The following is a 16,456-nucleotide window of genomic DNA, read 5'->3' on the forward strand; positions in this document are numbered from 1 at the left end:
TTTACTTATCAATTAATTCGAACCCGTTTATTATTTTTTAAATCTTTTATTTATCGATCTTATCTCAGTTTCTACTATTTACTATATTAGACTTAAAATAACAATTTTTTTTTTCCTGATCCTATTTTTCATTTTAAAATATTTTTTTTCTTTAAAATGGCCATTTTTATTTGTTATTGAATAAATATGAAATATTTAGAGAGTAAAACTGTAATAAGGTGGCCAGTCAAGATTGATCAAGTCTTGGTCAAGATATAGAATTTATTGAAAATAATAAGGGATTTTTAATAGATATTTTAATAACATTTTAAATGGATGGGCAGCATATAAATGAGGCCAAGATAAATAGGTGGTCACTTTTAAAGTTTTCACTGTATTTATTATTCATTTTTTTTTTTTAAATGTAAATATAAAAATTATTTATAATCATACTTTATCAAATTTATTTTTAAAATAAAATTAAAATAATATTTTTTTTTGTTTTACTACCTCTGAGGCAATTTTAAGTTAAATCTTTTTTTTTCTGTCAATTTTAGACATTTTTATATTATTTTATTTTATTTTTTTGTAGAAGAAACGTAGAATAGTATTTTATAAATTCGCATGTTTAATGGTGGTCAATATCTATATACTCGGGAAAACACATTATTAAATAAAAAAAAAGGTAGAAAGGGAAACTAATTTATTGGTATTGAACTCATTTCTTTAACATAAATCTTTATCATCGTAGTCCCCATTTGGGATAATTATTTGTATTCTAATTCGATTATAACAAGTAAAACAAAAATTTTTATTTCTTGAATGTAGAGAGAGAGAAAGAAAATAAGAAAAATATACCAAAGATTATTATATATAAATTGTTTAACTTATATGAATAACAATAAGGCATTAACACATCACACTAAAGAAGCATCAGCCAATAAGTTTCTTTTAGTTTTTCTTTTTACCAAACTACGCGGTCCAGGCTAAGGCCGGATGCTGAGCTCATGAACCACCTCAAAGGTTAGCTTAGAGCTATTCAGAAAAGATAAGGGTTAGTTTTTATATTAGATTAAGAGAAATATTAAATTTATCAGAGACCAAACCCACTACATTCGAAATCAAACATATACTTTATGCTGCGTGGAATACATTAATAAAACTTATTTCTAAGCATTTTAATTACTAAAATTTGGGATATTTTTGTCCGGGGTTATTTTTGTCCCTGGATATTTATATCCAGTGTCTTTTTGCTCGGTAATTTTTATCCGAGTCTTTTAACCCAGGATAATACATGTCCGGGATTTATTGGCGCGGCCTTTATTCCCGGTCGTTTTTTCTGTAACTAATCTACTGATTAACAAAAAATATCATTAGACATATTATATATATGGTAAAAACAAAAAGAATTTAAAAAGTATAATTAAATTAATACATAATATAATATATGCAGGGAGAAACTGATAAACACATTTTAAAAAGAAACATAATAGATCTTCACCATCGCCCAGTGAAGATGAAGCTTAGATAACTCGATCGAATAAATGTTTATGGCAGAAACCTGCAAAACCCGGTCAGTTAAGATCTTTTGCACAACTTTCTTACCCAAATGTTTGTCCGGCCCGCTAGTTTTTTTTAAACAAATTTTCTAGCCCGATCCCTTAAAATTTTGAAAGAATGACCTGGCCCGTTAAAATTTTTTAAAAACTTTTACCAATTTTTGATAGAAAATATTTTTATTTTTTCTTAAAAATACTTTTTTCGTTAGTTTATACTTTCTTTATATATATTTTACAAAATATATGTATTTTTGAAGAAAGTTAACTAATTTGGAATTAAATAAATATCAACTAAAATGTTTGGGATCGGTTTCTAAATTGCAAAAAAAAATGGGAATCTCGTTTATATCTACTAGAAAATTTAAAAGTAATAGTGATATTAATATTAACTTTTAAATTGAGTTTTTAAAAAAATCGCCAAAAATGGGGGAAATATCATCAAGATTCCCATCAATTTAAATACAATTGTTTACTTCCCTAGCAACTATTAGTATTTTTTCAATATTACAATTATCTTTTTCTTAACTTCTGAAATAAATTTTTACAAGTGACCCCAGCCAAAGTTGAAACTAATTGTGCTTTAATTTTATTTATAGATTCAATTTAGTTATTAAAATAAAAAGAAATAAGCTCATTGCTGTTTTATTCTTATTTTAAAGAATATTAATCAAAAACAAGATATTTGCGAGGCCCAACTCTTATGTATGAATTGTTCAGGCCGGCCCGTTCATTTTTATGTTCGTATTGCCCGGTCCTGATGCCCGCAGATGCGGATCCGCATACCTCGGGTTTGTATAAAACTTTTGTTGATGGTATATTAACCTTCGCGGGTTCATCTGTTTTATCGACGATATGCTTGTCCTCCCAAATTTGTTTAAGGACTTTCGTGCCATCTGTCATGAGATTAGGGGGGTGAAAGGGAAGATAAAAAGTATAAACTATATAAATTAATGTATTTATTAGTTTTTGAGATCTCAGTTGAGGACAGTGAGTCGGGATTTATGTTATATAGGCCTCAATTAAGAATTTTCACCTGGTCCATGGGATTAAGATTATATCGTTAGAGCGTTAGTTAGGAAGGAATTCATGCAGAAGTTAAAGCCCGTTTGATAGATGTGTACCCATAAATAATGCCGAGAGAAAAGCCTTTTCAGGATTAGCATTGGAGGCTAAGATAGATTTAAATCAGTTCTTGAATACATAAAATATACCCCATAAAAATCCACAAAAGAGGATCTATTTTTGTAAACGAAATTACTAAACGTAATAATACCATAACTTATACAGAAAAACAAATGCCTTTATTTTTTCTTTGTCACATTAAATTTAATAATAAATCAAAGTAATTGCTCCGCTTTCAATATTTTATCTACTATATTAATAAAATAAATGACCATAACGTACATATATAAAAAAAATGATATACGATTTAATATTTTGATAAAATTTGATTAATGATAGAAAAATGTCGGTTTGAAAATCGTATGGCTTAGAAAGGAACCCTCAAAACTATTTTAAAAAATTGAATAAATTTGGAAGAATTTGTGAATGTTGAGACCAGAGGCGGATATGACATTTATAGGCAGAAATAAATGGATGGGGAAAATTCTAGAAATTTTATTTTAGAAGGAGATTTCAAAGATTCTTAAAAGGCATGATGATACTAAAATAAAAGTAAGGTAAAAAAAAAAGAAGTGAGAAAACCGAGAACCAATTTCAATATAATTAGTAGATTTTTCACAAATCTAGTCAGCATAGATTCCCTTAAAAATAAATATGTTTCAAATAATCACTCTTTTAAATGATTTTCATTTTAATTAATTAGATATGTGAATCATGAAAAACATAAAAAATTTACGATGATATGGAATTGAAGGGGTTATAATAATGTTAATAAACAAAAAATTTTATGTTGATACTTGGATAGATGAATTCTTATGTTAAAGAGCTAGAACTCTTCAAAAAACCAGTCCAAAATCTGGCCAGGATTTTTATTTTAAATAGGGTCACACTCGAGCCTAAAAAAGATTATGAAAATAAATGTTATCTTTATTAAAATACAGCTATAATTAACATTTAAGATCTGACCAGAGTGAACGGCTTAAAAATAAATTAAAGATTTGGGCCACAATTTTCGTTGTAATTAGTGGCAGATAAACCCTATGTAAATTTATAAGACATATAGAATTAAGAAATTATATTTTATATTAAAAATTAAGATGATAAGAGCTTTAACTTGGCTAAAATGTCTAATGGAACCTATAGGATGTTAAAATTGGTTATGATTAGATTAGTAAATGAAAAAACAAAAATAATTTAAAAAATCGATAATATATTTAATATTTTTTAGAAAGATTTAACTATTTTTCAATTTTTTTTTTTAATTCTATCAAAAATTTAACATTATATTAAATATTAAACCTAATTAATCAAAATTACATTAATAATTTAGAATTAAATTTTTTTTTTGCCTATTGCCAGGCAGGCAGAAAGAAAGAAAGAAAGAAAATAATACTGTTATTACATTATGATAATTTAACAAATTAACTAAGAAATATAAAAAATGGCCATTCTATAAAAACTAGTCAAAAAGTTTTAATAAAAAATCTTTGGGTTCTGTTTTTCGCCTATATTTGAAAAAATAACCCAAAATTCTGATTGACACATGTTCAATGGGAAAAGATAACAATTGGCATAGAAAACATCATTAGTTAATTTCAAGTTTTTTTTATTGTCTCGAAAATATCATCCAAATTTGTTTAACATTTTTTTGGAAAGAAAGGGGCATTCAGTCTAAAGATCAAGATACTGAAGAGTCATATAGCCTCCAGCCTACATCTGATGATAAATTAAAAGGCCCCAGAATGATTGGTATTCAGGCTCTGGTCGCATGTCTTGCGGCCTTGACTATATATACAATTAACGCTAGTTCTAATCAACCGACTTTTCACATTTTATGCATGTATGTGGTTGAACGACATCACATCCAATTCTATGGACTATGGCAACTCATAAGAGCTAATCTAGGGAACGACTTGGTATTATATCCATTCATTCACACTAGTACAATCATTATTTTATAATAGCTGAATATATTCCATGGGTGGGGGATTCGTCGAGATAAGATTTATTTTAAAAGGTTCACAAATTGATTGGTGTATTAAGACTTGTAGGTAAAACAACTCTGACTAGTACAAAAATTTCCAACCAATCAACGCCGAATTTAAAAGTTAATGAGTGCAATGTGGGGAATGATAAAGAGATATAATTGAGTCGTTAATCAAACGTGATGGTAAAAGATAAAGGCAGAAGATATAAAGTTTCATAAAAAATTAAATAAGCCTAAACAGTTCTTTTCCTTAATTATTTATAATCGTTGAGGCTGGGTCGAGCCGATATTTTTAAAATAAATTCGGGCAGGGCTTGGAAATTTTGAAATAAACTTTATATATTTTAAAATTTTTGCAAAAAAAAAACAAGTTACTAATATTTTTTATTTGTTTGTAGAAATGATCAAAAACTCGATCATGTTCAGCGTAAAATATAATACTATATTTTAATAAAAATTCATTTCTACATTTAAATAATTTCGGGTCAGGCCAGGCTGACAAATAACCTTTATTTTTTTCAGGCCGGGCCTTTCGGGGCAAATAAAAAAAATCTCCTTCGGGATGGGACGCGATAAATTTTTTCAAAGATATTTCAGGTCGGTTCTAGCTAGTGTTGTTAAACGGCTCGTTTAGCCGATTTTTAAAAATGGCTAACTCAATATTTCATCTATAATCATATTAAGCAAGCCTGAAGATTTAGTTAGAAGGAACAAAGGAACTGGACATCTATTAGCGAAATCTCAAGACTTAGGCAATATTTTTATGGCGAAAATATTGAGTTAGCCATTTTTAAAAATCGGCTCAAATCGAGCCGTTTGACAACACTAGTCCTGGCCTAAAATTAGTCCCGATGCAGATCACTTAATCATAATAACCATTTTCCTAAAAAAAAATTCCAATCTTTTATTTAATAGATCATTCATCAAACACTGCGATTATTTTTATCTGGTCAAAACACTTTAAATCTATAAGAAAAATAAAATGAATATTTTCGTATCATCTTAATTTTTTTTCATTTTAAAATAATTTCAATTTTTTTTGATTTATTATAAATGTGTGTTGAAATATTAATAAATATTCATTTCATTACTTTCAATCAATTTCAAGTTTATCATGGATTATTCAAGTTTTTTTAAAAAATACATATTTTGTCGATTTATATTTTAAAATCCTTTAATTTTTTAAAATAGGCCCGCGATGAACACTAAGCGGATCGAGTCAGCGCGCTTGTATTTTTACTATACTACATGATGTCGGGAACCAAATATTATTCACCTAAATTTAAAAGGGGGAAAAACCTGTGATACACATAGCAAAAATAAAAAATTCAAAATAATTTATAGTTACATCCCGAATTGCTCAAAGGCGCCTATTTTTTAAATATTAAATAGAAATTTCAACTTACCTTTTTATTCTATTATTAACTCCTAATTAAGAAGTGCTATATAAAAAAAAATTACAAGATATTTTAATTAATGATGATAACGATTGATTTATATTGTTTTTCCTTATCAAAAGGGAAATACTATTATCGTTAAATATAATTTAAAAGAATTGTACGTGTAATTACGTTAAAAAAATGCTTTAAAAATACGGGATGATCTCAAATTCTAGGAAAGGATTGGTAGCCCCACAAAACACATTCTTGGAGCAAATCATTCGCAGGAGCCATAATCAACGTTAGTTATATTTAATTATTTTATTTCTTTAAAACTACATTCGCTCATTGGGAGAATCTCGTTGGGAGAATTTATCGAGATGGTCAAACTTATAAGTTTTATCATCGATTTTTTTTCTTGATTTATTTAATTTATTACAGTTAGAATCGAAATTTGATTTTGGGGGGTAAATAAGCTAAAGGTAAGGGTTAAATAATCTTTATGAAATTTTGAATAATTTACTTTGAAAGAAAATTTCACTTTTACATCCATACAATAAGAACAATTTTTTTACTCATAAACTCCACTGTAGATTTTTACAGATCTTTGGATGTCATATCGCCCATCTTATATTAGTAATCCCTGCTGATAATTATTTGGATAGATTTTTAAAAACATATATAATTCTTTCCTTTAGAACATCGCTAGAAATCATTCTAAAATATGTGTTCTTCCACCCTCAACAGTCTTCATTTTTTTCTGTATTTTTATAAAATTTAGCTAAACCTAATTTCCCCAAATTTTTATTTCTAAGTAAAACGAGGTCAAGGTTATTCTTATAATGTTTTTTGGGGTTATTTTGTTTGATGTAAGAATTCATTATAACTTGTAAACCATAACCAACTGGTTGGACAACATTTCGGGTCATCGAGTAAAAAGAGGCCAAGGTTAAATGAAATTTTAATTTGTTAATACTTAACTACATAATATACTTATATCAAAAAAATTGACAGAATTTATTATGCATAATTTCCTATTGACCTTAAATGTCATTTTTTATAAGATGTTTTTTTTATTTATAACATTATAATATGAATGAGAATGACTATGTTGTATAAGTTAAGTATTATAATGTGTGTTATTTTCTCATTCTTCCAATTTTCTAAAAGAATATACATTCGAAAAATTATTATATTTACAACTTACTAAGCGCATATTTTTTTATAGTAATAGTAATAATAAAATAATGGAAAAAAAAATAATATTAGCAAATATAATATTTTTAATGATATTTTCTCTAAAGGACTTTAAAAATGCAAAAATTATACATTTTGTCTTATCTTTAAAATAACCTTTAGATAAAATATGGCGGAACATTTAACCATCTGTTTGCCTTTGAGTTATGAAAAAAACTATTGATTATAGTAATTTAATATCTTACAGCAAGGCCATAAGATATGGCCCTTAAGCCATGCGACGGCTATTAAATAAATTTAGCAACTTAAAAAAACATAAGCATAATTAGAGATACATCATGCGTGTTTTAAGTTTTTTCTTGAAATCAATAACTAATATATGATAAATAAATATTAATGTTTATGTTAAAATCATTGTTGTCCGACCGATGTGACATATCTATGACTATGCATTTGGGAGGGGGGGGGCAGGGCGAAGCAATAAATCCTATTAAAAAAATTGGGAATTTTAGAGTCATGTGCCCTCTCACCCCTCCCAATCTACGCTACTGGCTGGGTTAGCAAGTTAAAAGAAATGGAAATATAATGTTCGCAAATACCAAATTGTTATCCCACTAAACCTGAGCAATGAGGAGAGGTGAGATGAGAAAAGCCTAATAACTATTCTTGAAAGTAAATATTTACATTGAAAGTTACTTTGTAAATTATTTATATAAACCACCATTTTAAATATAATTTGTTCATTATATAAAAAAATAAGGAATTTAAATGAAAATGATTTAATTAAGGAAATAACTACACTCAAAAACTATGCGACATAATTATTTATAATTAAAAAATATTATAATATACATTTGCACCGAAAAAAACATTTGCTTCGTCTTGGCTGCGATATATTGCTTCCTACTAAATATATTAATTGTTCCTTACCTGATTACACCATTCTTTACATTGTAAACATTTTAAAGGCCGCCTCCCACGGTATACGAACATAAATAATTTAATCTTTAAATCTTTTAAAATGGCCAGCATCCAGAATACTCTAGAGCCTTTGGAATTACATATGCATCGATTTTCGGCGCGTTCCAATAGAAATGTTTCATCACTTAATTCGGCATAAATTTTAAAATAAACAAATATTCAGACATCGCTAACTTAATTTTAATCCCACTTGCCACCAATACTCTTGTCTTGGTGTTTTTGGTGAGGAATTCCTTAAATTTATCACGATATAAGGGAAAAAATTAAGCTAAATAATTGACCATCGTAATGAAGCCTTCTATTTCAAACATGCCATTACGATGGCTATTCGCCAAAGTAATTGCATTGCTATTCATGTTTCAATATAGCAATGCAATAAACCGATCACTTAATTGTTTTTTTTAAATTTAAATATGTATGTGCTATATAAAAATAATCATTAATTATTTTTTTATGAAATTCGCACCCAATTCATAAAAATTTGAGCTTGACGATTTTTTAGACTTTAACAGTGCTATTTTCAAAATTTGCGTCTAAGTTGTTTTTTTATAAATCTATACTAATTTATTAGATGTACCTGGCATATTATTGATTGTATGTATTCTGTTTGAATTTAATTAATTATTTGATTAAAAAAGAAAGGAGTTTTTTTATCGAATAATTTTACATGAAAAATTGTATTCATTATTATATTATTGTGATTAGCAATTAACTTGAAATAATAAGGTTATACTCGAAATAGTTTAGATTTTAAATTAAGTGTATTGCATTAGTGGTGATTCACTAATACATTTTCTTATAAAAGTATTTAAATTAAGTGTATTGCATTAGTGGTGATTCACTAATACATTTTCTTATAAAAGTATTTAAATTAAGTAATTTTTGCATAATTATATTTGGAGAATTCATATTACAATGGAGCGTTGTATATTCAATTTATTCTATGAAAGATATGCTAGTTTTTCACTAAATTAGGGCCATTCAAATACGAATGTGCTGTATTCATGAAACAATTAGATATGACCTATTTAGAATAATAATTTCTGGCGGATCGAACGTGGTCTTTCGAGAAAAGTCGGTGTCTTATTGATCGGACATCTAGTAAATTGTCTTATATACAAATTATCATTAGAATTGTAGGCTGGATTTTTTTAAATATTTTATTTAACATATTATGAACGGGACAAATTGCTTAAATTTTATTTAACGGATTAAATCTAACGATAACAAAATCCACCAGCTCAAAACGTTAATATAACCATTAATTATGATATAACATCATTTTTAAATTGCTCACTTTTGGGAATATTAAGCCCAACAATTCAGCAAATAAATTTTTGACCATTTTCTATTTCTTGTTAAATATAAATCAAGTCTGTTTTGGTTTTTATTTTTGTTAAAAACACTTTCATATCGAGGACAGAAATGTCCTAGATAAAAGACATGGACAAAGTATCCGGATAAAAAAAATACTGGACAAAAATACCGTGGGGCTAAAAGACACAGGACGACAATTTTAGAAATTGGTTTAAAAGCTTAAAAAATGGGAAGTTTGCCTTCAATTTATTTTTAAAAATTGGCTTGTCCGATATCTTTTTTCCTAATATATTTTTGTCAAATTTCTTCCTCTCCCGGTTACTTTTGTCTAGGTCTTTTTATTTAGGAGATTCTGTCTGTGATTCATTATTACAAGTATGGAAAATATATCCAAATATTACATAGTAGTTTTAAGTTATAATTATAGAATATATTTCCTAAAAAATTATCTAACTTTTTTGCATTTAGTGATGTTAAATTACCTACATTATAGCCCAACTCTAAACGACTTACCTAAGAAATTTGCTCAATCTTTTAAGTTTAGGCTCAACTTGAAGGGTTTTTAGATCAATTATTTAGGCTTAAAAATTGGCGAAACCATATTGGAGTTGACCTAACAACGCTATTTGATTTTCAATCTAAATTGGCCAAACCTAGAGTTCCCCTAAGCCAATGACGCGGAGCTCCTCTTTTCCCAGGTTAATTCATTTATAACACAGATATACTGTCTATTTATGATTACTAAGAAGAGGTATCCACTGAATCCCACCATAAATTTCTGTGATGTAATTGCATAATATCCCTTCCCATTTATAGGGCCCTGGGCTGATCATTATACATTTTTTCTCCATATTCATTTTAAAATATGGTAAATATACATATTTTTTTAAAAAATAGAAAAGAATATCAAAAAAAATAATTAATTAATTTTTTCGTTGGTTAATCCAAGAAACTGGTTTTAACAAAATTCAAAACTACCGATAAAAGCGGTTGGGACAGGACAATTCATTATACGCATTTAAGTATATTTTGTATAAAAGAATACCTATATAATCCAAATGTAAATTCGATTAATGTATTAAATCGCGTCGCGTGTTTATTTTATTATATTTTTACAAAATTAGTTTTTATAATATAAAGCCGACTTGATAATTAATTTTAATATCCGCTATTTCTACTATAAAAGAACATTTGAAAAATTTTTATTAAATTTAAGTCCATTTTAAAAATTAAAGCAAAGAATTGGCCTTGAAATATTATTCCATATTTAATAATCTTTTATAAATATCGTAAATTTAGGAATATTTAATATCCAATTATTTTTATTTGCCTTAAATGAATGATATAATCTAATCGTATTGGCATGACATAATACATACAAAAAATAAGGTATTCAAAAAATAGCTTATATGGAGAAAAAAAAATAAGTAAAAAGAAAGGGAAAGAGGGAAGGGAAGTAGGAATAAAATGAGCCGCAAGGAACTGAAAGCAAAAAAGTAAAAGAATGAACCTTTTGGATACCTTTTGCTAAAAGCTAACCAGCAAAAAATATTTTTCACAATTTTACTTTCTTCCTCCAATTAAGTAGAAAATTTACACGAATCTTGTATGTAAACCTAAAAAAATAATATCTATTTACGGAAGATTAGCAGCAATTAGACTTGTACGACAAAAAGGCGGCGGCGTTTCCCTTTAAAGTTATTACGCCGCCGTTTATATCAGCTGTAGTCGGGGATGCACCGACATTACCTTAAAAAAACTATTTTTTATTTTTCCTACTTAATTTTTTTTAAAGAAATTATGAACACTTAATTTAATCATTTATTTGAAATAACTATTTTTAAAATGTTTATTTTTCTAATACCAAAATGATACGTTAATTGTATAAAATTATTTTATTTAAATTGGAAGGACATAGTGAGTATTAGTGATCTGCATAGGGCCTAATTTTTCAAACCTGGCCAGCCCGGCGCGAATTTATTTAAATATAGAAATTAATTTTTATATTACTCAAAATAAAAGATATTTGTTATATGGCGTCTAGTTTCTATAAATAAAATCAAATATTTTTACTTTATATAAAAAATTCAACATAAAATTGATGAAATTAGATATATTTAGAAATTTCCAAGGCCCGACCCGGCCCGAAGCCCGTTTGGGCTGGGTACGGGCCGGGCCTACTTTTGCACTAGTGAGCATCTTCTTGAGTTTAAGGTTAGCCCATCTACTGAAAATACACGCTCACTGGAGTACTTGTAACGGGTACAAACAATATTTTTTGGCTAAAACGGAAAGTATATGCAGCACCAATCTTCTCTTTTCACAAAAGGATTATCCGATGAAGATAAAGGAGAAGTAATAAATAACATTCTTCTTTCAAATCATTCAAGATATCATTTAACTGAGTATAATTAGATGAATGTTTATTCTCTAATTTTTTTTAATGTAATATGATTAACATTAAACATCTCGTTCACATTCTATTAGTATATCTCCATGTAAGGCAATAGCGCGGGAGCATAATTGCATAAAAATTTATCAGGACTGAAACATTTTTCCATAACATAAGTGTTCACTATATTCATATTTTGAAATCTGGGGTCGGTCTAATATTGCTGTCAATACCATGTAAAAAATATTTATACAAAAAAAAAATTAAATACCTGAAGATCAATTGGAAATCTATGATCGAAATAATAAAGCTAAGTTTATGTGCATACTTTGAGATGACAAGATATTCATGATATTTTTTAATGATATTAAGAATTTTAGTAGATCTTCCACTAAATCTTAATCAGAATTAAATAATTTAAGATCGTGTTTCTCCATTCCATTTAACATAATATTTATTGGGGCTTTTTTAATGTCACTCACACTTTCGAGCATCATCAAAATGCGTTGGCAACGTGTGGCAACATTTATTTTAAAGGTTTGTAATGATATTTGTTATAAATATTAATAATATAAGAGCGATAACATAATCATCTTATGCTGAACCGCCGATATCTTTTTCTTCGGCGAGGGGAGGAGGCATTTCTAAAATAAACCAAAAGCATGGCGTAGTGAGGCAAAGGTCTAGCTGCAATCGACTAATTAATGACAACCCTCACCCCCTTGTTTACCACCTTTTACTCTGATTTATCCAAATAATTTTGCCCTGATTCTTATGTATTTTTTTAATAATAGATAATGTTCAATTGAAAGAAATTTTATAATTTGGTTATATATATTTAAAATTAAACAGAAGTAAGAAGTAGAATTGAAGATTAAGGTTCCATGACAATTCAGCGAAACTTTTATCGCGAATCACTTTTCGCAAAACTTTTACCGCGAATGCCGTTTATTGCTAATGGATTTTATTGCTAATGGATTTTATAGCGAAACATTTATTGCAATTTCACATTAGTGAATACTATTTCGCGAAACAAATATCGCGAATTTATTATAGCGAAACCTTTAAAGTGAATACATTACAGCGAAACTTGTATCGCGAAAATTTTATAGCGAAGTCATTACAACTAAACCCAAATCGCGAAGACTATCGAAAACCATTTCGTGAAGATATTTAGCAAATTTAATATCACGAGGTTAATATTGCAATAATTGCCAATAGTGACTTTTTATTTTTGAAACATTTATTTTTATGATTATATTAATTGAATAATATTTTAAAAAAATAGGTACAAGATTGATTCAATGATGAGTCTTTAATTTTCTTTTAGCTTTAATGCATTTTTATAATGATTAATAAACTATTTGGTTTATAAAATTTATCATTGGATTAAGATTTTTTTCTATCCTGTCCTATGCTTTTCCTCGAATTCCTATTTTATAAGAATCGCGTAGGAAGAACCTAGACTTTATTAATATATTAATCATTGAGTTCATTAGTTAAACCTTGATACTATTGGCGAAATTGATATCTGGGTTACACCAATATTTATTGTCGAAAGTACTTAAAAATCAATCAGTTTTGTTACTCACTAACCAAAAAAAAGAGTTATGAGCTATTAGTCTGTCTTTATCGAATTTTGAATGGCGATTCAAAAATAAATTACACCTACAAACTTTGACAAGCCCTAATTCTGAAGCATAAGCCAATATGTAATGCTTAATTACAAATGTAGATTAGTGCTACAGTATATGTTCTTATCTTCATTTAATTACTCAAAAACTACTTTAAGTAGTTTTTGCTGAATTCCCAAACGATGATTTTGTTAAGAAAAAATTTTAATTTTCTCAGAATTAAATTTCTTAGAAAATATAATATATCGCTTAAAAATGTTTACTATTTCTTTAATTTTTAAGTGCATAAGCATGATTTTTTGAGTTTTAAAATTAATCATTACTCTATGTCTTAATAACTCGAAAAATTTAATAAAAAAATTTATAAAATCACTCAAAATCTTTTATGATTTTTAAAAATAATCTGGGATCAGCAAAAATTCTTAGCTTTCAGTATTTTTCATCTTGATTGGAAAAAAAGGTTGCATGCTTACTTAATAAACAATAAGTAACATAATATACCTAAAACATTTCGCGTTTATGATTTAAGGAACTTTGGTGGGTAAATTGTAATTAAATATGTTTTTTTCCTTTAAATAAAATTCGCAATATATATTGTTTGGCGGGAAGAATGCGCTCGCGATAATGACTTTGCGCAATTACATTCGCGGTAAAAAAATCGCTATAAAGGGTTCGAGTAAAAGTTTCACTATAACGGGTTCGCGATAAAAGTTTCTCTAAAATATATTCGCGGTTAAGGGTTCGCGGAAATAAATACAAATTATTGTCTTCGTTATAAATATTTCAAGGAAAAAAATTAGCGGAATTGGTTTCGCGATATTACTTTCGCTATTAAATTTCTTCGCGATAAACGACATTCGCGATAAAAGTTTCTTGAAAAAGTGTTTCGTGATAAAAGTTTTGCTGAATTGACCTATTACGAAAGATTAAAGATATATGGATTAGGGTTAAAGGATTGAGAAATATGGGTTGGAGTTAGGATCAATGATGTGAACCTGAACCCGTAACCCTCATGTTTTGGCTGAACCAGAACCCGAACCCTTTTTTAAAAGTTGAGAGTTCAAGGTTCTAAAAAAAATATATAAAAAGATTTCTTAAAATAATAATATAAAAAAAATTCATGAAAACTAAATAAAAGAGATTTTTTTCGTGGAATCATTTTCCATTTTCTTTGCTTTTTTTAAATTTTTAGTTTTTTATGTAGGTAAAATTTTATTATAAATAATAATTTAATATTCTATTAATAATACGTGATACGTGATAAAAGCGTTTTCGCCCTCTGGTTGTGGATACAACAGAGCTACGCTAGGTTTTCCTCAAAAATCCATCAAACTGGATAGTTAATTAAGGGGAGAAAAATGAAGAGCCCTTCACACGTTTGTGGGCAAGCCGCACGTACTTGTACGCGCAACAGTCCGAGAACTGTTACTTAAACGTCTATAGGCTAATAGACAAAAAGAAATGGGCAAAACAAAAGCCTATACCCAAGAACTGCAAAAATAATTTAATTACTTTAAGGGTGGGTGGTGTTTTAAGTTTAACATCTTTAATGTAAGCCTTGATAATTACTATCAATAATTGAGAATGTGTTCATATCAATTGAATTAGAAATGAAGGTAAAAAGAAAAGGTAATTTATATTTATCACATTTTTGAATTATAATTTTGAGAGTAAGGAAAGGCTCCATGATATTCTTGCCTGGATGGTAGGCACAGATGTATTGCGAAAAGATTATGTGATGTTTGTAGAATTTGTGTCTTAAGTAAGACCATAAATATCTTAAACGCAATAGAGGTGAGAGCTATAGCCCTAAATCTCGAAAGTTGATGGGATTAAGGATCTTTGGAAAATTGCACATCATTGATAGGTTCCAATCTTTAGGAGTTATCCCAGAAGACCATACATTATTAAAATAATGGGCAGAAAACGTGGTATCGCGTCTGATGCAGCTTTCAGTTTTTCCCCCATTATATTGTCCGGTCCAGGAGCTTTATGATTTTTCAGTTTCTTTAGGGGTCAGCAGATATCTCAGCCAGTGTTAAATGGGACAGATTGAAACGTAGTATATTGTTCCGGAAATCGTGGGTTTTCTAGATTCAAAGACATTCATTCTGTCCATAGGGACATTTGATCATCCTGAAAATGTATAACTTTGCTGTTCTCTAACCGTATCGATGGTAATTCTCAAAAAAAAATATTTTGATTTGCAGAAATTATTGAGTTTGTTAAATAGTCTACCTACTCTCATATCTTCATTAACCTCAAAGACTTTCCTAGCTACGAAGATTCTTCTATCACTCCTTAAGGACCTCTGGATGGTTTTCATAGTTCTCTATCAAAGTAATTTGTGCAGCGAAGCTCCTCAATCATCATTGAAGTTGTCATTGATATCCATTCATTCCTAATCGGGGCATTGTTATTTGTTAAAGCCCTGCTCACTTCCTGAATATCTTCTTTAAACATTAACCAGCATTCTTCAACCATTTTAGATAGGGTTATGTCCTCAAATCTAATGACCTTTTCACACAAATTATGGTTAAACCTATCTCTAATTTCTGGTTATTTGTAGATTTCTAATATTTTGTCTACTAATTATATTTATTGGGAAGTTAAATATTATAAAAATATAAAATTCTATAATATAAAAGTAAATATATTCTATTTGTTTATCTAGACAAAAATTCTATAAAAGTTATAATATTCTATAAAAATTATAAAAAAATATATTTTATGAAACAGAAATAATAAATATAAAATGAAAACGTCTGTCATAAAAATAAAAAATTTAATAGAATAAGATAAATTTAATAGAATAAAATAAATTTAATAGAATAAGATAAAATTTAATAAAATAAAATAAAATAAGATAAGATAAAATTTAATGGAATAAGATAAAATTTGATAGAAAC

At 27.8% G+C, this 16,456-nt stretch overlaps 1 protein-coding gene across 4 annotated transcripts in view; it reads left to right on the plus strand.

The window, feature by feature from the left end:
* Nucleotides 1–542: 542 nt before the first annotated feature.
* Nucleotides 543–16,456, plus strand: part of LOC135924755 (potassium voltage-gated channel protein eag-like) — a 60,850-nt gene continuing 44,936 nt past the window's right edge. Inside the window, exons 1-3 of one of the 4 annotated variants that reach the window (XM_065459860.1) lie at nt 543–775; nt 4,317–4,601; nt 5,839–6,327. In XM_065459860.1, the coding sequence (XP_065315932.1) occupies nt 6,246–6,327 (82 nt within the window). In that variant the 5' untranslated portion in view covers nt 543–775; nt 4,317–4,601; nt 5,839–6,245. Of the gene's footprint in view, nt 776–4,316; nt 4,602–5,755; nt 5,775–5,838; nt 6,328–16,456 lie in introns of those variants that run through there. The other 3 variants (XM_065459861.1, XM_065459859.1, XM_065459862.1) reach the window with 3 other exon arrangements.

The sequence above is a fragment of the Gordionus sp. m RMFG-2023 genome, chromosome 2, assembly GCF_954871325.1.
Source record: "Gordionus sp. m RMFG-2023 chromosome 2, tfGorSpeb1-WG-v2, whole genome shotgun sequence".
NCBI classification, from domain to species: Eukaryota; Metazoa; Nematomorpha; class Gordioida; order Chordodea; family Parachordodidae; genus Gordionus; species Gordionus sp. m RMFG-2023.